Here is a 22,422-nt window from a genome sequence, read left to right on the forward strand (position 1 = left end):
GTTACCTTGGGTTTTATGAAAGTGTGGACAGGTTAAAAGCTGACACATTGTTGTCAAAACTGTCTGTCTTCCTAAAGCGTGCAAGCCATGGACTGTCCCTCAAGATCAGACACAACATTCCTCGACACCTCACGATTGACGTTCCTGGCTCTATCTAGGTTTCGATGTTGTGTTGGCATCCAAACTCCCAACCGCACACACAATTCACTCTCCACCTTTCCCAGGAGCCAGCCACCCACACACACACTGCAGTCTAGGCATACACAAGAACAGGTCCGGGTGGGCTCTCCCCATCCCTTCCCTACTTGGTGTAGGCAGAAGTAGAAATGGCATTGAAGATTAACCTTGTCCCACGCAAACCTCGATGGGTCTGGGATGTCTGAGGAAAGAGAACCTCTTATTTCCAACTCTAAAACCAAAGAAGCATCCTTCTTTAAATGATCGTCTGGAAGACTCTGAAACAATGCAGTCATTAGTATTACTTCTGGAAATCCGATACAAGAAAACCACATTTCCATGTTACATATGCCTAAGCTGCCTGGATGTTTTTCAAAAGCATATCGCTTTTGTATAAGAAAAAAAAAAAGTAAGACTTTTAAGGAGAAATTGTAAAATTACAAAAACCAGGAGGGCAGTTAGCTAGTAAGAATAGCATTAAGCTAGGCTTTGAGCGCCAATTCTGAGCTCTGTTAACAAATTAAAGGTCCAAATTTCAGATTCTCATTCACTACAGGGCAGAAATTCCCTGAGCTAAGTCACTCACATAAATAGTGAGCACTTCTGATGTACATAAACAATAAGACAATGAAAAATGCAAGTTGTTTTATAACAAAAGGAGACGTCATTTATGGCAAACAGCATCTCTAGAAATGTGTTAGATCCACATGGCATGAACTACCCTGTGTGACATGTGGTAGATCCACATGGCATGAACTACCCCGTGTGACATGTGTTAGATCCAAATGGCATGAACTACCCCATGTGGCATGTGTTAGATCCACATGGTATGAACTACCCCGTGTGACAAGTGTTAGATCCACATGGTATGAACTACCCTGTGTGATGTGTTAGCTCCACGTGGTATGAACTACCCTGCATATAAATGAGAAGTGTACAAATGTGAACCAGTGTTATTGTTACAATGTTCAAAGCTAACCAAATATCCAGTACTTTATAGTTGAGCGTTACAGAAGTGTCTGGTCCCATTTCATTCCTACCTCCAGAATTTTTAAAAAATTAAGGCAATTTGTACTAGATTTTCCAGGCTGCCACTTTTACATGTGCAATTAGTTTAACATAAGATCTTGAAACTGGGCTAATTCGGACCTCTATATGTAGATGATTCCCCCAACCTGACAATTCAGACAGAAAACAAACTAAATTTACTGCTGAGCACCACAAATATTTCTGCCTACAGACAAGCACCTTGCTTCTTTACTTTCCACATCTGGTCCTCCCTGTTCTTACCTAAATTGCAGCTCTCCTGTTCCTGGACAGAACCGCAGTCCGGACCAGCCACCCTAAAAACAGAACATCGACCTCAAGTCTGCCTCTTCCTCCATCACAACAAGGCCCACAAGAGACCTGCCCCAGCTGCGAGCTTGCCTGAGGGTGGGGGTGGACAGGCCGGAAGGGCTGACAAAGGGCAGAAAGAACTTAGACCAGCAGAGCTTGGGAATGTCACAACTAGTATTTCCCAGCCACTGACCCCATACTGAGCCTCTGAGACTAAAAGGCATGGCCTGCAGCTGGTCCCAGCTTGAACTACACTCTGCCAAGAGCGAGGAATAACAGCAACAGCCTCTGACCCTGCTAGCTTCTAGCTGGCCAGTCCAATTGTTCCCTCTGTCCCCCACCACTTGATCTTCCCCTATCTCCCACCAAACAAGCCCAAAGCCCTGGCTTGGAACGGCAGCTGAACCAGTCGCAAACACTGATATTCCAGGGGTCACAGACATGAACCAGCATGTTACTATTTAATCAGGGTGTCAGCCCCCTTCACAAGATATTCTTCGGGTTACAAGGAGTTTACATCAAAATAAACCCACTTGTTATGGAACAATAAGTAAAGCCTTACACTGTTTGGGAGGCAAGGTGCTGGTGAAACCTCGCTGTATCATTAGACTTAATTCTGCTCCAGATCCTCCGGAAAAAATCTATTTATGCTTTTCTGCATCAGAAATTCACAGCAAAAAAAAGTCGGAGAAGCAGGCCTTTGGTTGCGCAGGCAGCCAGATACTCAGGACAACCCCCTCCTGGGGAGCACATCTTGTTCTATATGACAGCAACATCAACGTGGCCACTCAGCACTTTCTCAGCATCCATCTGTCTTTCACTCTCCCTAGTTGTTGACCTGTGTTCGCCTGGGTATCCATCCCTCTCACACTCCAGAGTCCACTGACTCTGAGGGTCTGTGACTGCTGGAGCAAGTCACAACCAGAGCCAAGTACCTCTCAACTCTGTCAGAACAGACACTCTTGGGGGGGGGGGGGACTGAAAGGGAGATGGACAGCCGGATGGAAAACAGTTTCCCAATCTATAGCTGAATCACACAGGAAATTGCTCCCACTGTGATCACAAGTCTAGGCCAACTTTCTGGTCACTGCCAGCATTGTCAGTATAGTTAACCCTGCTTACAGGATGGCTTATCCCAGGTAGTTACCTGAGGGACAGAGTAAAGCTCTACGTGGACACAACGGATTTCAACAGCATCTTCTGTTCTGAGAGAGAATTAGAAAGAACACACACACACACACACACACACACATACATTCACACATACACATAGTATGATGACGATGCTGCAGACATTTTTAACTTAAGCTAAAGTTCCAGGCCAAACAATTTTACAACAATCCATGAAGGAAAGAAAAGCAAGAATACTGTCAAAATAAGAGTCAGAAATAGGTTTCCTATAGTAGGGTGTATGGTGTTTGAGGCTGGGAACCATGATAACCATATCTATCATGCAGTTCTTGCATATTTTTTATTGCAAAAACAATATATGCTTAACTTACAAAATAGAGATAGAATTCTCCTGCACTGTACCCAGTTAAGAAGCCTTGCTCTCTGTTGGCATCAGTGCAGCATAGTCAGACACACTCATAAATGTCCTCGGGGAGCAGGATAATGCTATCTGCATTACTCTAGAACCTATCTTTTACCACTAGAAAGAGAGACACCATTGTCATCTAACATGACATGTTTAAAGGCATAGAAGGGAGAGCATAGAGCTCACAGAAGAGTAGCCGTCAAGTATCATGGAAAATGACTGATGTCAATATCTACAGCTAAAGTCAATTTTCCACTTCTGTCATCTAGCCAGAAAGGGCATTCCAGAAATAGTTTAGAAAATAAAATTATGTAGCGCTGAGACCCAGACATTTTGTCTGCTAGATCCACTTCGTTATGAGGGAGACTGTTTTATTTTTAGTGGCCACAACAAATCAGGTATTCAAATGCACAGAATGGCCTTCTCTCCTATTTTCAATTCATCTAAAAGGGAACTGTGCTGCTTAGAGCCAAAAAGAAAAACGATCGGCACCATTAGTTAGGATATAATTGATTCCTCCTGTCTGAGTCTCAGAGACCAATGTCTAAAGGCCATCTTTCATTTGATATCAGACCATCTTTCATTTGATATCAGACCATACTTTCAATTAAAGCCACAGAATGGCCAGGCTTTCCCACCTGAAGGCAATCCTGCTGCACCAAGAAGGGAGGTGACACCAAGCCAAACAAGGTCATCCCCCTGTTCCACAGTAGCATTCAATGCCCTTTCCATTTGGATCACCATCTTATGGAGACTGAACTGTTACTATCCCCAGTTTAGCATTCAGTTATCAATGAGATATCCTAAAAGCAGGAGTCACAAGTCTCCCTTTACTGTGAAACTTCCAGAGGATGACTTATTTCACAATAATAATAATAATAATAATAATTAATCAATTAACTAACTAACTAGTGAGGGCTGCCCTGAGTGCTGTGGTTTAAGTGCTTCTGTGGTTTGGAGGGGGAGTCTCTGGGAGGTGAACAGGTCATTGTGCTGAATCCACAAGAATGTGGTTAGTGCTATGAGCCCTACTGGGCTTCCCCTTTCCTCCTGGGCGGACACAGCAGCATCTGTATTCATCAGCCAGGAGTTAGGCCCTCCTCTCAGAACCTGCTAGTCCTTTCCTCCTGGGCTTTCTAGATTACAAGAAATAAACTTGTGTCACCTACAAGATAGTATTTATTACAGAGGTCCTAAGGGAGTTGACTACATAGAACAGAAAGCTTTATGTGACTAATAATAAATAATAATAATAAAGCAGCTTATAATTTTTCATATAAATTTTAGTTTGTTCTACAAAAGTCAAAGCTTTGATAGTTCTCACCTTTAGGTCTCTCCTTCTATTTATTTCTAGTTCCTCCCAACACCAATAAAGAAAAATGCTGCCCATCCCAATAACGCAACTCACTCTGATGTACAGAAGCACATTTTTTTAAAGAAGAAAAGAGCTCAGAAGCAAGGCAAAAATCTATTCCACTACCTCTGTCCAACTGCTTCTGTTTGCTTCTAGGCCCCTCGCATTAAAAATCAATACCCCATTTCATTGGTTGAGTTCACACCACACCTTTATGTCCACAAGTGCAAGGGCTGCAGATAAATCTTTTTTTTTTTTAAGCTCATGTTTTTAATATATTTGGAGAGCTTAACACAGTGACACTGTGAAGTCCCTTTTCAGGGATCTTGAAAACATACATTTGTCTACTAGTGGATATGTATACATTCTGCCTTTTCGTGCATGCTAACATACTAACAGCAACCATAATGATGCCGATCTCCAGGAAACGTACGCTAATGCAGCATTCTACTGCAGTCCCACTTTGGACAAGTATCAGGAAGGTTCCAGTCTCACGGCCCTGTTTTGGTGAACAGCTTCTGAGTGATTAGTGTTCTAATCCTCCGAAGGTATCCAAGACGGCAATGGATCTCAACACTCTGTCTGAACCTATGTCCTCGAGGGAGGAACTGAAACGCCACACTCGTGTTAGTGTGACCTCAACCCATGTGCAATATCTTGCGTACAGCTGGTGTTTAAACTTGTTGGGAAATACTCACCGGACTTATCAGTGCAGTGCCTATGCCAATCTAGTAAACTCTCAAAACTGTCTGAACACTTAGAAACAAAGAGCAAAGAAAGCAAGGGAGAGGCAGGAAAGCCTCCACGGACTCACATATATCTCATTGTGGTCGAAGCGCTTCTTCAGATTGTCGATGAACGTCTCCTCATTGAGCGGCTCTAAAAGAACCATATCTCCAACACCAATCATATTGTCCAGAAGTGAGGATTTCACCTCCATTTTGGCCATGGCTTCCAGCTGGAAGAAAGAAGAAGAAGTCAGGTCTAGGAGCAAAACTTCGAGATGAGTTCTTTATATGACCGGAGAAATGACCTCCACCTGCCCAGCACTCCAAACTCCTGAAGTTGCCATCCCAACCTGCTGCCAAAACAAACCTATTCCCCATCCATCCTCCCAAGCAAAGTCCATCTACAGAAAATGCCAACTGGAAACCAAAGTCACTGTTGCCCTGTGCCATCTCTACCGCCAACCAAAACTGGCACACTCCAGGAGAATCTCTTTCCAAAACCACCTTTGCCACCAGCCCTTGCAGAGCCATGTCAGACTGGGCCTTATCTGAACCAGCTTCCTCTAAGATGGCAAGCCTCAGCTTTCCGAGATTAATCTACAGTGCATTTCTCCAAGAAACTGCGTTTTTAAATGACACCAGTAACACTTACTGCTCACCATACCAAAGAGCTGTACGTTCAGTAATGAACTTAATCCTCACAATAACTCCACTACAGATGTGGCTAACTCCATATTAATATGAACTATCCCTGGGCTGGGGAGATGGCTGAGTGGGTAAAGAACTGGCCACCAAGCCTGCTGACCTGAGTTCAGTCCCCAGAACCCACAAGATGGAAGGAGAGCCAACTCCTGTAACTTCTCATCTGACTCCTGTGCACACATACCATGACAGGCACGTAGCCACTCAAGAACAGATTGATTTTAACATTTGTATGAGGAAACTGAGCCTGTAAGATGCCTCAGTGGGTAAAGGCATTTGCCACCAAGCCTGACAGTCTGAGTTCAACTCCCAGGACCTAAGGAGAAAAGAGGCTCTCTCTCAGCAGTTGTCATCTGATGTGCACACTAGGTAGCACACGCTTACCATGGCACCCAGACATACGCAAAAGTAAATAAATGTTTGTTTTTTTTTTAAGTGAGAAGAAAACTTGACACTCCGCTTGTTGTGAATACTTATAAACGCTTTGTATGTGGTGTTAAAAAAAAAAAAAAATCCCATAGCATGCCTGGCACAGTGGCACATACATGCCTTTGAACGCAGCGCTCAGGAGGCAGAGGCAAGCTTTATCTCTGTGAGTTTGAGACCAGTGTGGTCTACATAGTCAATTCCAACACAGCCGGAGCTACACAGTAAAACCCTGTCTCAAAACCAAACAAACGAAAAGAATCCCATTGATATTTGGATCCTGTAGCTAGGGGGAAAAGTTTCATCCCAGGTACCAGGAGCTAACTTACAAAGAGCACAACCCACTGGTAACCAGGCTGCCGAGACAGTGCAACCTGCCAAGAGTCATCACTGTATTCTTAAATTTTCATCTTGACTAGCCAACCTAACAGCAAAAATAAATAATAAATAAATAAATAATATAAAAGGTTTAACCCACAATGACTAGATCCACATACTACCTTTCCTTCGGCTCAGTGGGAAAGGCTATCCACTTGAAAGCAAAGGCGCCCTGGAACAGTGGCATTCACACCTTGTATGTAGGATGCTACCCACAGCCCACAGAGGAATGCTAAACCAACAGAGCCCCCAACCTCTGTGCTGTCAAGAAGACCAAGTCCCTTCAAATGTCTTAACCAAGGAAAGGGTGTGGCATGTCTCTTAGGTAATGCACGTTTTGTTAGCTTTTCCATTATCAGATGCCCTTACTGTCCCATTCCAAAAAAAAAAAAAGTGTTTCCAGGGCAGAAGTCAAGTTTAAATTGACATCAAGGTACTAATATCCACAAAGTTTGTGAATATTATAATAAATATATGTATGCAAACCCCTGGCACTAAGGGCAATGTTTACTTGATTTTTTCCATGTGGAGTGCCCACTTCATACTAGACCATAGGAAGATCTGCTTGCTTAAATCTTAGCAATTTAAGTAAATCCTCATCTTCTGGTGTAAATAGCCAAGAAGTCCCTTAGAGGCAAGAGAAAATCCATCTTCTTGACGTTATAAAGAGAAACAGGAAGACCTAGTCTGATGGTTTATATATTTTTGGACAAGGAGTGGCACCATTTGGAGGTGTGGCCTTGTTGGAATAGGTGTGACCTGGTTGGAGTAGGTGTGTCACTGTGGGTGTGGGCTTAAGACCCCCACCCTAGTTGCCTGGAAGTCAGTCTTCCACTAGCAGTCTTTGGATGAAGATGTAGAACTCTCAGCTCTGCCTGTACCATGACAGCCTGGATGCTGCCATGCTCCCACCTTGATGATAATGGACTGAACCTCTGAACCTGTAAGCCAGCCCCAATTAAACGTTGTTTTTTATAAGACTTGCCTTGGTCATGGTGTCTGTTCACAGCAGTAAAAACCTAAGACACCTAGTAACTAAATAACTCATTGTTATTAATTACTAGCAGTCAATAGACATTCACAAACATGTCTGTTATTTCTGACTCTGTTATAAAAAAAAAAAAAAACAAAGCAAAACAAAACAACAAACAAAAAGGCTTTGGAAAGCCAAAAAAAGGGAGTATGAAAGAACTGAGACTTCCTCCAATACGTTTGATTCAAGAGAAAAGATCTTTTGTATTTTATTTATTTATTTACTAATTTATATATGATTTAGTTTCAGGGCAAGCACACCTGGAATAGCTAGTCCCAGGTACCACTAAAACCCAACAACCACAGAACCAGGAACGGCTCCTGCACTGAGGTAGGTCAGGCTCCATTGCAGAACCGAGCAGGCACAGGTTGGGGGTGACTGCCATTTCCAGGGACTGAGCAGCAGCCAAGAGAAGGCCACTGAAGGACTGGGAGTGCCTTACTCTGTCACAATAAATTAACATCTCAAGTACTCAGACTCGTACAATGCCAAAACCACTCTGGGTCTGTAAAGGCATTACACCTAATTTGGCAGGTGAGGGAAGAAGAAGGCTTAGGGATTAAGGGAGAAGTCAGCTTGGAAAGGGTTGCAAAAATAACCATCTTAAACCAGGAACTTGAAGGAGCCAAGTGGCTGAATGGGAGCTCTGGCCTGGGTGGATTTCTGAATATAGTCTATTTATAGAAGAAGCTGGAAAGACAACACCTGCTGGCTGCAGGTGATGGTAATTAAGCAGCCAGCCTGCCTGCCGCCACACTAACTAAGCCTGCTTCACCATCTCTCCAACCGCAAGTTTCAAGGAAGTTTACAGTCAGCCAGCTTTGACCTTCTATCCTAACTCCATAATCGTGCGCAGGTACAAATCAATTCGGAAAACTGATAAAAACTGAAAAATACAACTTTTGCAAAATATAATATACTAATAAAACGAACCATACTGCAAATCCAATATAAAATTCATTTCCTTATAAGACGAGTTTGTCATTTTAGCATCAAAGTTCCGGGGGCATGACATCATGATGGTTCCCATCGTTAGAGGTAAAAGGAGAACACGGGAAATGTGGTAGGAGTACTTCTGTACCTTCCTACAAACGAACTGCGTTCACATTCTGCCTTACATATATTAGAGCCGTTACCTCTAGCACAAGTTGAGTTCACTTTGAAATCTTAATAAAAATATCTGGCAAATTTGTTCTCCCAAGGGAAAAAAAAAATGTTTTGTTTTTTTTCTTCTCTGACAGAGTTAGGATGAACCATGAAAACAAATTTCAGAAGCGTTTGCTAACACAGTGTTTCCTTAAAACATCAAAAGAAGTTCCATGGTTTTATATACAAAATGGTGATGTATGTAGGGCACTGTGTGATACACAAATATGTGTGTGAATATCAAACAAAAAGGGGTGTGGTGTGTGGGTGTGGATGTGTGTGTATGCGTGCATGTAGTTCCCATTTCCAAAACCTTTCAAAGGAGTCTGTATTGTTGAACCCTCAACTCCGGGTATTAGCACATACATATCATAGAAACATTAAATCAACCAACAGGATACTAGCCCACTATCTCCTAGTTGCTATATCTGACTCAAGGCTGACTCTGAATCTGATGCTGGCCGGAGTATCAGCATCACCGTTCTGTCCACCTCTGATGGGCAGGCTTGAAGATTTGACACTTGGGATGGTTCGACTACCCATGCTCACACCAAACAGGCTAGTCCCAGGGGAAAACCACACATGGAGGAGGCAAGGCAGGAAAATTACTGAAAATTATTAGCGAAGGAATTCTAGTGACATCATAAGTCTCTAGATCAAAGTGCACTCATTCCTCTTTCCTCATGGTTTCCATGATGTGAACCCCCTTAGCTCTCTTAACTATTTGCTCCAGAAGGCATCTTATGGTGAACCAAAGGAACTGGTGCCAGAAAGTGGAATGTCAGAAGCAAAGGCTTGACCTAGCTAAGGGGTATGAGGTGGAGGACACAGGAACAGCAGCACATGGAAGACCAACAAGATTAGACAGCTCTTACTGGAACCACCGGCGGAGCCATGCCCTTGGGACTCAGACCTCATACCTGTAACATTAGAAGCTCTGAATACAGGAAATTCAGAATACCAGAGTCATGTGTTCATGAAAATGGCCTGTCTGAAAGGCTGACAAGGAAAGAATTTTCTACTCAGAAGGGTCACTGTGCCTGCTGCAGCCCAGCCCAAACCTGTTTGGCTTCCAGCGCCTGGAAAAAAGGATAAGCCCTCCCACTGCAAAGAGGTAGAATCCAGGAGTTACCACCTCACTGTTTCTTCCAGTTCTTCATAGCCCTCAACCAACCATCAGCCAAGACTGACAGCTCTCTGCAGGGAAGGAAGGAAGGCCAAGAGGCAAATTCTCAGGTTGGCTTCCTGAGGTGGTATGTCCAGTGTGCATTACTAGTCCATGGCAACAAGGCAACCTTTAAAACAGTTCCATCTTTAAGGAATGATAGTGCAAAATTCTGGCTGAGAGTGATACATGATTGCTTGACCCTTATCAACAACCAGCCCTCAAGATGTCTAACTCACAAGAACTGCTTAAATAGAGAAGCCTCACCAAGACTCCTCCCCAGAGCTTCCCTCGGAGGAGGCCATTAAGTCAAATGACAAAAGAGACCTTCTCAGACAACAGTGGGGTCAACACATTTTTAGCCATGCAGTGAAGAGATCCATCATTTTCTCTGGAGCATTTTCTTTTCCTACATGTAGGTATGATAAGAAAGGTAGGTGTATGTGAAGTCAGGCATCTCCTGCTCTAACAACATTAGGGCGGGACAATTTATAGACTGACTACATAGCAAGACCCTATCTCAAGCAGCAAACCAACCTGACCCAAAATAAATAAACAAACTGTCTATGTGAGGTCAGCTGATCTCCATAGTAGATGTGGGTCTTGCAGGCAATGTTGGCCGCTCGGTCCTACTCTTCCTTGTCCCTGATCTACCATGTAGGGAGTTCCCAGCTACAATGACTTTTGTAGGGAGTTAATGCCAGTTTCTGGCAGATCTACATTCTCCCAATCCTAGCATAAGCAGGAGGTGGGAGCACAGCTTGTGCACATCCACCTAACCCTCCTGGGAGTGCGGACAACAGATGGCCAGGGCCAGGACTATAATCATCACCACATACACCAACGTGAAGAAAGACCATGCGGCCCCTTCAGCAGCCCTTGCTTCCTGCCCACTGCATCCTTGTTGATCTGTGACCTCTCGGCAATTCTCAATCTGTCTATTATTCAAACCAAATCTGTAGCTAACATAAAACTCAGTGTACCTAATGCATGGTACCTAGCCACTGATAGATTTTATTATTTTTATGAAATCTAACCTTCCTCCCTAGCATGAGGCAGTCTATAAAACAATGACTGGGGGACCTTCTGAGGGGCCACAGGAAGCAAGGCCCCTGAATTGCAGGGTAACTGAGCCAGCAAGCAGCCCACTAACTAGCCAGTGCCAGATGAGCCCGTGGCTATTCGAGCCCTTTTACGGCCACTGTCCACGTAAATGAGGCAGCTGCTCTCTCCCCTACCTGCTCTCAAGTACTTCTAAAATGACTACTGCTTACTTCAAGGTTACAGCTTGTTTACTGGAAACCTATATAGCACAAAACACAGTTTAAAATATTAAAAGCATCATTTCAAGCTGTCTTCAAAACCAAAAAAAAAAAAAAAAAAAAAGAATGTGGGATAAAATACCCTTAAGCATCTTAGGACCACTGTAACCTACCAACAGTTCAACAAACTCGTTTACCCCATCACTCACCTTACATTACAAGCTACCTACCATGCAACTCACCATAACTGTGAATATTGCATATACACGGCAGTCACTCCTCTGCCTGTCAGCCACATACATAGATGAGGACCTAAGAACACGGGAAGTACATGAGCACTCCACCATTCAGTATCAAAACAATAATACAGAAGGCTCTTCCAAATCAATAATCAATAGTTAACAAGAAATGGAGGATACGCAGAAATAAAAGGTATCTTATTGCCCCTACAATGAATTGAAGTTCTCAGAGTACCACAGGCCAGCAACAATGAATACTTTTAAGCGGAAATACTTCTGCATATGAAAGAGCATGAACAAATTAGAGCTGACATCTCAATGAGTCACAAGAATAATAAGTCATAGTACTTTAAATCTGAAACAACCTCTACAGCAAAGCCAAAAACAACTTACGAGTAGGAAAACACTCATAAAGTTATCTTCGGCTTGCTAACCGAAAGAGGACATTTAAAACACCATAGAATTTTAGAATTGTATTGTAGCAACTGTATTGATGCCATTGTAGCATCTTTAGATATTGCCCCAGCGGCAGTAGCTACAGGAGTACTTCCTAACAGTACCAATGTCTTTAACTAACTCTGGTTTCCACTCATTAACCTCCAGGTACAGTGGCCCTGTTTGCTGGTCGCTTCAGCTCTTCAATGTAAGAATCCTGTCTTATTCCTTGGTAGTTCCCCAAAGTCTATGGCACTGCCCCATGTACATGACAGGCATTCAGTAAAATACAAACAACAGACACAGATGCAAAGGACTATTAACGTCTGATTCACACAGCAATGGGCATTCTCACAGCTGCCACTGTACAAATTTGGTCACAGTTAGGAGGCAGAAGAATGATAAGAGCTTCAAGCTACTTGAGGATTTCTCCAAAAATCATAATACCAACAATAGGACAGGAAATAAAATCAAGCACATAGCTCCAAATGAAGCCATTAATGCTATTGAGAATGACATGCAAAACACATTTAAGACAGAAAACTGGGCCAATACGATGAAATGCCACAAACAAAATAACTCTCATCACATCAAAGGCAAGAGAGAGACCAAAAGAGAGCGACCTCGAGGTTCAGAACCTAACAGGAGCAAGCGCTGAGAATTGGTATTTCCTTCTTCAACCTTTTAAAATAGCACCAAAAATCATCTGGGGGTGGGGATGGGGGTGGGCGTGGGAGTGGATTAAATGTCCATTTTATTCAGTTAGAGCAACATGTACAGAGCTAATCCTGATGAGAGACTGGCACTGTATGAATGGTTAGGGACACAGGAGCAATCACAGAACCTCTCTCCCCTCCCCCCACACCACTCCCAGAAGTCAGAGTTTAGCAGGAGCAGCAACAGAACACCCCATGTTCAAGTTTTTTTTTTTTTTTAATGACATTTGTTTCGTGTGCACGTGAGCGTGCCAGGGCACACCTGTAGAGCTCAGAGGACAATGGTAGGAGTCTGCTCTCTCGTTTGACCACGTGGGCCAGGAATGGAACTCAGATCATCAGAATTAGTGGCAAATGCTTCCACTACTCACTGAGCAACCTTCCAACCCAAACCGTCCACTTCTGACATTTCAAATGGCCTCTCTAATGACTAAGAGAAAGAAGTGTGTGTCCACTATAGAAAAAAAAAGAAAAAGAAAAGAAAATGCAGATGAGCAAGAAATAAAAAAATAAAACTCCAATCAAGATGCATACCTTAGCCTAAATCCTTAATTTATAGAATTCTTATGAAAAGCTAAACTCATAAATTTCATTTATGTATATTTTACTTCAAAAAGAAACAGATTTCTTGGCAGAGAACCCATGCCCCCACAACTCTTTTGCCTTCCTCATTAATCTCCTCTCTTGAAGTCCCTCCACTCTAAGACAAACTCCACACAATCCACAGCATGCCAACACTTCCAATGGTCTCCAACAGCAGCATCTTCATCCAGGCCACAGCTAACTGGGCAATGCACACTGGTCGGAACAGTGCTGGCTTCCATGGGCCTGGGACCAGGCCACACAAACCACAGTCAAGAGGCTGCAAGCACTGACGTAGAAACTGGTGGAGATGCTGAGAACAAGTCATTTAGGCCTTGCAGAGGCCACCCTTCTGAAGGAAAGACTGACTCTTGAAGACAGACCACGTGGGGCAGAGAGAAACACGTCAGATGCCAGGGTCGTTTCAATTCTGAGCCTCAGCTGAGCTTCTTGACTTAAACTCGGCCTGGCCTGATTTAACCCAGTGTGAGGAGTCACTGATCCTAGGTAGCACACTCGAAGCAAGCCAGCTGTTACGGACTGAATGTTTGTGTTCTCCCGCCTGAAGCTCTATCTCCCGGTTCTGCGGTACTAGAGGCCACCAGGAAGGACATGGGGAGATTCTGTCTTTATAAAAGACATAAATGTGAGGGGACACCAATGTTTCTGCAAGCCAGCAAAAGGAGACTCAGCAGAAACCACATTTTGAACTTCCCAGCTTCCAGAGCTATAAGAAACAAATGTCCATTGCTTAAGCCAACTCTGTCTACAGTGTACGTCACAACGTTTCAGGCACTGTGACACACCAATAATACCGAGTGAGTGTGTGTCCCTGCTCCTCTCCTGAGAAAGGCAGGCTGGCACTCTGGATGCAGACAGGTCCTGCCACATGTAGTTCTTTAAAGAGCAGGGTTTAGTGGACCACACAACCATAGGGGTGATTTCTGTTGTTCAATGCATGTAAGAAGGAGGGCTGACATGCATTAGTGACAAGGTTCAGATTATGTTAATTTTCACTCCTACCAACATGCTTGCTAAGAGAAATTTATATGCGTAGTGTCTATCTCCTGTATTTATGTCACAAATTATAGTTAGCTGACTTTCCAGTCTTTTATTTCACTGGTAAAGCCAATACACGGGAGGGAGGCCCGCTGTCGGCCTTTCTCTAAGGCCTTCTGCTAAGACTACTGAATTGCTGCTCAGAGGGATTTCGTTAGAGTTCTAGGGAGCGGGCAGTGAAGATCAAACAGCTATGACAAGGGCTGAGAGTAAAGAGGTAACTACAAATGTAAGTCCATCAGCCAACAGCCCTGTGTGAGGGTACGACTGTGACATGACGGTTATCTCAGGGTGAACACCCCAGAGGGTGTCTCTGCAAAAACAGAAGTGGACAGAATCACCACTAACCAAGGTCAAGGTTGGTCTCCACCTGAGCACGCAAACCGGCTCGATCAACAAGAGCTGCCTAGGAGCCAATGTCCACTCGCTCACTCCCAGGCAGGCCGTGGGGATTGGAAAGCAGCATCTAGACTTTGCAGTTCATAAAGAGATGGAGGCTTGGGAGGCAGGGAGGCTGTTTCCAGCTATGGAAAGCAAATATGACTAGCATATCATCTAGACGAATTAGAAGGATTCTTGGGGGGCCAGAATGGTGAAGGCTTTATATTACTAACCACCATATCTCCACCATATCTATACTATATCTCCTGATGGAAGAGAATGACTCGGCAAGGAGTCATCCCATCACATCCCAGGCAAACCCTCCCTCCCGACAGAAAAAAACACTGGCTCCTAGAGGGTTGCTCCTCTGGGAGAGTCAGGAAAGATGGACCACGCTAAGGGGCTCAGAGCCTCCCTGCACTTGCTGTAGTTATGCACGCACCCTTTGATCTGAGTGCTAAACTGCCAAGCTCTTCACAGCAACCCAGAGGTAAGATGTCGTCTGTCTCACTGTGCATTATCCAAGTCATGCAGAAATAGTTTGCCTGGCACATGACCTATAGATAACGTAATGCAAGGTCCTCTGTAAAGCTCATGCTCAGAAACAGTAGAATGATGTTACGGAAAAGAAACTGTGGGGAAAAAAATGAATACTTCAATGAGTTTAGTTTGTGTCAGGCTCTCCTGGGCCACAGCTAGCCCACAGGCTGAGGGTTAGACATACCAGGTACAAGGAAGGACCCCAGATGCGTACTGACTGGTACAGTCTGTATATCCATCTCAAGCTTGACAATGGTAAAATCAGACTGGAATCCAAGGGAATTCACGTCTGGAATTCCAATTTCTGATCCCCAAATTCAGGACGAGAGCAAGGTGTACACAGATTGGCAGACAAGAAACATAGCAGAAATGGCTTTCTTCTTTTGACCTCAAGAGCACGCATGCTCTTCCACCGGTCTTTCCCCAAGAATGTCCAGGTACCTAATCTAGTCACCTCATTGGCAAAAGACGTCTTCCACTCTCCTGGAGTCCCTACCTTTAACCTCAGCTCGTCTCTCTGCCAGCAAACAGGATCTAGAATCACCTAGAGATGAACTTCTGGAAGTGTCAGAGTGGGAGTTTCTGGTTTGGTTATATCAGATGGAAAAACACACCCTACCTGTGTGCGGCACCATTCAAGAGTTGGGGTTCAAGACTTAGCTAGGCGCCAGCATCCCTCACTCTTTGCTTCCTGACTGTGGGTACAGTGTGTCCACCTCCCTCACCATGTCATGACTTCTCTGTGACAGTCTGCACTCTTGAACTGTGAGCCAACATAAACGCTTCCTTTTTTTTTTTTTTTTTTTTTTTAAGCAGCCCTTGTGACTTACTTTGTGACATCAGCAAAGTAATGAACACACATTCCCCAGGAGAACGCACAGCCGGCACCAGGTCCCTACTGTCACTTCCCAGAGTTACGTCTGTCCGCTAAGTCGTGTCAGGAACATCAGGAAGGGACATCTCATCCCGGCTCACCAAAAAGCCACATCCTGTCCTTCCCCCCCTTTGTTTCCCCACACCCCACAGAAGCATCCCTCACCTTCCACGAGCCCAGGAGATGCAGAACACTAGTGTTAAGAGGGAACCTGTAATCACACTACACAACTCACAGGCAGCAGTGTTACAAGACTCAGTGAGCTAACGTCTGAAGGGCTACGATCCCTGCAGGACAAGGTAGCCACACACCATAAACCGCTGCTCCATCCAGAAACACAAACTCAGCTGTACCAGGGAATGCGCTAATTATAACTCTTAGACTTCTCAATCCATTACCTCAAGGCGGATAAAAAGATTCCAAGGAGTCAAATGTTTAGATTGGCGAACCCTGGAACCCCAGTGTGAATGTAAAACTGCTCAAATATAACTGGCAAGCTGACGGCTCTCATTGGCCCCTTTGGATCCACAGGTGCCAAGAACGCCAAGTAATTATTAAACTGAGTACAGCCTTCGGGAAAAGCAACTGCCCTTCCAAAGGAGTCCACTTACTAAGCAGAAGGTATTAAGTTCGTTTTGTTCCACAGGATAAAAATCCCACCAAAGTCCTCTAGCGCCCTGCCGGGCCTCTCCCTCTACTTACACCACCTGTCCACTCAAAGCCTGGACCACTGAATGCCAGAACAGTGATCTACCGTGTGCCCATGACAGCTCAGGCCTAATGCTACTTCTCCAAGCCTCAGTTTCCCCACAAAAGTACGTAACACAGTCTCCCTGAGTTTGCTCCTATAGTCTCCTGTCCCTGTTTCCATCATTGCTGACATGATTAATTCTAGAAAGGCTGATTTCCTTTATTTGGGTAGTTCTAAAGAATGTTCTAAAAAAAAAGTCAGCATATGCCAGTCCACAAAAATCTCATTGTCATTTTCTCAGAAGCAAAGGGAAGCAGCTATCTGTTTCAGACTCATCATGAAAAACATGTATCAAAAGTCTAACTACAGACACCACAGAAAGATATGCATAAAATAAACAGTCCAGTCCAGCATGCAGCTCCTCGGGCATACACAGATTCTGTGTGCTTACAGCTATCCACACAATCATCAGCTACGTTTAAAAATCCATCTGGTTTGGCCTAGTCAGCCATCGTTGGGAAGAGATGCCCCTTGGTCTTGCAAACTTTATATGCCCCATACAGGGAAACGCCAGGGCCAAGAAGTAGGAGTGGGTGGGCAGGGGAGCAGGGTGCGGGGAGGGTATAGGGGACATTCGGGATAGCATTTAAAATGTAAATGAAGAAAATATCTAATAAAATAAGTAAAAAAAATCCATCTGGTTATGAAAGAACTTAGTTATGAGATCAAAATTCCAAATTAGTACGTCTACATATTAGCAAAAGTACATTCCTTGAAAGTGCAGCTTCAGTCATGGCTCTGTAGCTGTGGCTAAGAAACGTCCTTAGGAAAAAAATTCAGAAACTCCTTGAGCAGCTAGCTACTAAAATAAAGTCTAATAAGCTATGTAAACAAAGGGAGAGATGTTTATACATTTACATTAGGATCTCATGAATGTTTATTAGCTGAGAAGCGATCAAACAAAAATAGCGAGGATGTTCCCCCCCAAAGACCCCATAATATAAATTCAGAGGGCAAAGCTACTTTGTAATTTGAAAAGAATTTAAAAAAAAAAATTGCTAACTTGCTACAGTGTATTGATTCACATAAAGTTGACTAAAATCAACAACCACATTAGAATTTGGAAGCATTTTTCTGTATCAATTTCTGGGTCCTTTGTCCTTGTAATGTTAGAAATGACACTATATTTAAGGATCAAAGCTATCACGATTCTTACTGACTGCACTCTGCACGATTTATGAAGAACTGAGAGACAACAAATCAGCTTTTACAGCTCGTCATAATAATTTTTAAATGATGCCAAACGTGTTTCCTAAAACCTACGTTTACAACGTGTCCACTTACAAATGTTAACTAAATTTGAATGACAGTTCTGCTTAAACTTCCAACCAATGCAATGCAATGGCAGGACTTCCCCTAAATGTCGCCATTCACAGCAAAAGGGCCACTTGTACACATCTCTCCTTGAATAAAGCATACCTCTTACTTTATACAAAAGTCCATCTTAGTCAGCTTGCCCATGCAAAGAGCCATCCAACCTGTGTCCCTGGGGGACACAGAACAAACTGCACCATCAAATCTCGATGTGGAAAAAAGTTCACTTCCTCTATAGGTACTTGGTCAGAAAGCATTTTCAGCCGGGTGTGGTGGCACATGCCTTTAATCCCAGCACTTGGGAGGCAGAGGTAGGTGGATTTCTGAGTTCGAGGCCAGCCTGGTCTACAGAGTGAGTTCCAGGACAGCCAAGGTTACACAGAGAAACCCTGTCTCGAAAAAAAAAAAAAAGAAAACATTTTCAAAACATAGGAGATTGTGAACTAGGAAATTAAAAGGCTAAAACCTTAAAATTTACAGTTCTACTCTTTGCCTGTTTCATAATACGTGGTTAGAGAGATGCTGAGAAAATCAGAGTCACTATGAACTAAAGTAAGAAACTAAGCTGCTTACCAACTTTTCCCCTCCATTGTTTTCTCCACAGACTTCACCAGCACTTTAGCACTCGGTTCATACAAAAAGGGAGAGACAAACACTCGTTGTAACAGCAAGAACACACTAAGTACAACAAACAGTTTGCACACAGATAAGAAGAGGAAAGTAGGTCAACACCAGGCTGGCAGAGGTAGCCAGAGCAGGTACCCAGGGCCGACCTGCATCGTGAACTGCAGTGGACTGTCTGCTGTCGAGCACCACTGCCGAGCAGCACCTAGCCTGCTCAGAGCACAAGAGAAGAACGAGAATCTATCCACCACTTCCCAGGCATTTGCAATCAAGCTGGGACAATTACAATCAACAGTATGCACGCCACACAGCCTCTTCACCTCAAGATGAGGAGGAATATGGGGATGAGATTTACATTTGCAATTAGCAGTAGAGCAGTTGGCATGGCACAGGCCGATCAGAGAAAGACAGCTTAGGGCAAAACCTGACTAGATGACCTGGATGACAAAAGATGACATGAATTGTGAACACAGAGAAGGACCCTTTAAAGCGGTAAGCGTAAAAAAACGTTTAGCAAAGAGCCACTACATAAAATGGCAACAGGAGACAGCTATGTGCAACCCTAGTGGACAATGCAGCAGAAAATAAAGGGATCCTAGGCTAGGCAGGGAGTCTACCTAAGGAACGTATGCCTGTCAGAGTGCTGCAAGCAGGAGAGAACTGAGAGGACTATGGCAGAGTGTCACCTACTGTGTCCACACTGCAGTGTTACTAATGACAAATCATCATGATGATCTCAGTCTGAGAAAATGCTACATACAGGTGATGGAGAGCCACCTCAGCACCACTGAACAGAACAGATACAGAAGCTGGGAAGCTGTGTTCATCATCCTTCTGTTACTGTAACAAAATGCCTGAGGTAATCAACTTAAAAGAAGAAAAGGTTTATTTGGGCTGCGAGTTTCAGAGGATTTGGTCCACATTCACTTAGCCCTTATTAGAGCGGTGCAGCATGGTTGAAGTTTGTGTTCACCTCATGTTAGCCAAAATAGCTCCCCTAAGAGTGCCCCAGGCCGGCAAACAAGCGGTTAACACATGGGCTTTGGGAAGACATTTCAGATTTAAACAACAGCCTAGACAGCAAAAAGAATGTTTAACTCATCATCTGGGTTACTTGTGACAAATACTAACTAACCGAGCAAGGGCTGCTTGGTGTGGCTGTTCGGATTACACACTACATAAGAGCAGGCAAGTCAAGGGGGAAACAGGCTCTAACTAGGGGGGGTCGGGGGGGAGGGGAAGGCATATCGCAATCTAGCATCAGGGACTCCAGCTGGAGCACCAATCTAGCAGCTTGAGAATAAGAACTGGAATGAGTCAAACAAGATGAAATAGAAAGTGCACAGAAGAAATTAGACAATTAAAATCTGGGAAACTTACCAATGAGAGGGAGCAAGCGTGGCCAAACTAGAAGGCCTTCCTCTCTTCCTCCTTGGTCTACCCCCCCCCCGAGCCCCGCCCCCCTCCCCCCAGACAGTGTCTCCTGTGGCTCCACTTGGACTGCAACTCACTACATAGCCCAGGCTGACCTCAACCTCCCAAGTACTGGGATTATAGGTTGTGCCACCGAGGCCTGGACAATTAAAGAATAGAGTGTCAGCACGCTATCCAGCTAAAAGTAGAGCTGGCCTTTCAAAACTATATCCGGATGTATGCACTCAGTTCTCAAGTCACGGAGGCACAAAAATAACACTTCAAATCCATAGCACAGCATAGGGTCGGGAGCACAAGGCCACACGCCATGCCATAGCTGCGCTCGGAAAGATTCAAAGAATCAACACGCACACTGCTATTGAAAAATAAATTTGAGTTTCATACTTCAAAATTTTTCATCTTTAAAACTGCCAGCAGAGATAAACATTGCCCTCAAAGAGAATTTTACTCTAGCAAAGACTATAAAGGGCCTCAGCAAAATGTGGACATCCCTGCTCTAAGCAGCCCAATAGTAAATCCACTTACGGCTGCTCCACACTTACAGATCTGATACGCAATGTCTTGAAAATAACATGGTGTTTAGCACTACCGTAGAGCATGTCTGTGAGAGTCTCAGGTTCAATTCCTTATACTGGGGGGAGAGGAGGGGGGAGAGAGGACTCAGTTCAGATGACATAAGGTCGGGTGAATTTTTAAAAAGCTAAGACCTTTCATGAAAACCACCTACACTCATTGTTATGGTTTGAATATGGTGTGCTCCAATGAAAATTCATGCTAAGTTTTAATTGTCCAAAGTGTCGATGCTGAGAAGCAGTGGCCTGTTGGGAGATGATGAGGTGATTAGAAGAGACCAGGGTGCTTCTCCAAAGACTGGCTTAGTCCTGCAAAGAGTGGGTTACTACACAGCAGGACCACTCATCTGGTTCCTCCTTCCATGTAGGCCCAAATGCCTTCCATTTTCTAACATAAATCCAGCAAATGCTAATGTGTGCTCTTGAATCTCCAGAATGATGAGCTGACATAAGGTTTCAATTACCTAGCCTCAGCTATTCTGTTACAGTACTTAGAAACAGTCTAAGACTCACAGACATCAGAAATCCCACATTTCTAGGTGAACACATACACATCAAAATCCCAAACAACTTAATGCTTATGGTCTACACCTACATCAACCCTGACTCCTTTGTTAACATGCAATGTCTATATGTCCAGCTCAGCATCAAACAGGTTCTTAACATCTACATAGCTTTAATCCTCTATGCCATGTATGTGAATGTGTGTGTATTTATGTATGTCTATGTACATGTGTCCATATGTGTGTCCGTATGTTCATGTGTCTGTGTATGTGTCTAAATGTATGTGTGTGTCTGTGTACATGTATCTGTGTGTCTGTATAGTCTGTGTGTGTGCCTGTGCTCATGTGTTTATGTATGTGTCTGAATGTATATGTCTGTGTACATGTGTCTGTGTGTGTCTGCATGTGTGTGTATGTGTCTGAGTTCATGTGTCTGTGTATGTGTCTGAATGTATGTGTATCTGTGTGTGTCTATGTGTATCTCTGTGTGTGTCAAGTGTGTCCTTATATTTATGTCTGTGTGTCTGTATGTGTCTGTGTGTATTACATACATATGTGCACACACATACATACATAGACAGAGAGAGAGAGAGAGAGAGAGAGAGAGAGAGAGAGAGAGAGAGAATGTATGTCAGTTCTAACACACCCACTGAAATAATTCCGCCCCAGATTCTATTGGGATTACAACCCACTCCGTCTAATTTTAACTAAAGTGGGCTCCTGAAAAGAAAAGGAACTCAAAACCAAACTCTGGAGGAAAAAATTAATTTGTGAAACTCAAGGCAAACTCAAATGTACATTTTTACTGAACCTTGACCTAAAGTGATATTCCCACCATGCTTTTCCTTTAAACCACAAACCGAGGGACTCGGGAAGAAAAGCCAAAAGCTCGGTGTCCCATGATTGTTCCGTGCTACCATCAAATACAATTTACCACAGTTCAACTCATGTAAATTTCACGACAGAGACACTGAGCATTTTGCCATAAAAGGTGGAGTTGTGACTTAAGAAGAGCAGGAGACAAGACAGATGAAGTGGAGTTCATGAAAAGGGCCAAGGTAGCCGGGCATGGTGGCACACGCCTTTAATCCCAGCACTCGAGAGGCAGGCGGATTTCTGAGTTCAAGGCCAGCCTGGTCTACAGAGTGAGTT

The 22,422-nt window shown here is 43.9% G+C and overlaps 1 protein-coding gene across 7 annotated transcripts in view; it reads right to left on the minus strand.

The window, feature by feature from the left end:
• Nucleotides 1-22,422, minus strand: part of Myo1b (myosin IB) — a 164,922-nt gene that overhangs the window by 125,452 nt on the left and 17,048 nt on the right. For 3 of the 7 annotated variants that reach the window (XM_029539413.1, XM_029539411.1, XM_029539410.1), the window contains exons 1-2: nt 11,489-11,509; nt 5,221-5,364 (exon numbers count right to left, since the gene is read on the minus strand). In XM_029539413.1, coding sequence (XP_029395273.1) covers nt 5,221-5,364; nt 11,489-11,491 — 147 coding nt within the window. In that variant the 5' untranslated portion in view covers nt 11,492-11,509. Of the gene's footprint in view, nt 1-5,220; nt 5,365-11,488; nt 11,510-18,710; nt 18,907-22,422 lie in introns of those variants that run through there. The other 4 variants (XM_021198945.2, XM_021198943.2, XM_021198942.2 and 1 more) reach the window with 2 other exon arrangements.

The sequence above is a fragment of the Mus pahari genome, chromosome 5 (assembly GCF_900095145.1).
Source record: "Mus pahari chromosome 5, PAHARI_EIJ_v1.1, whole genome shotgun sequence".
In the NCBI taxonomy this organism is placed as follows: Eukaryota; Metazoa; Chordata; class Mammalia; order Rodentia; family Muridae; genus Mus; species Mus pahari.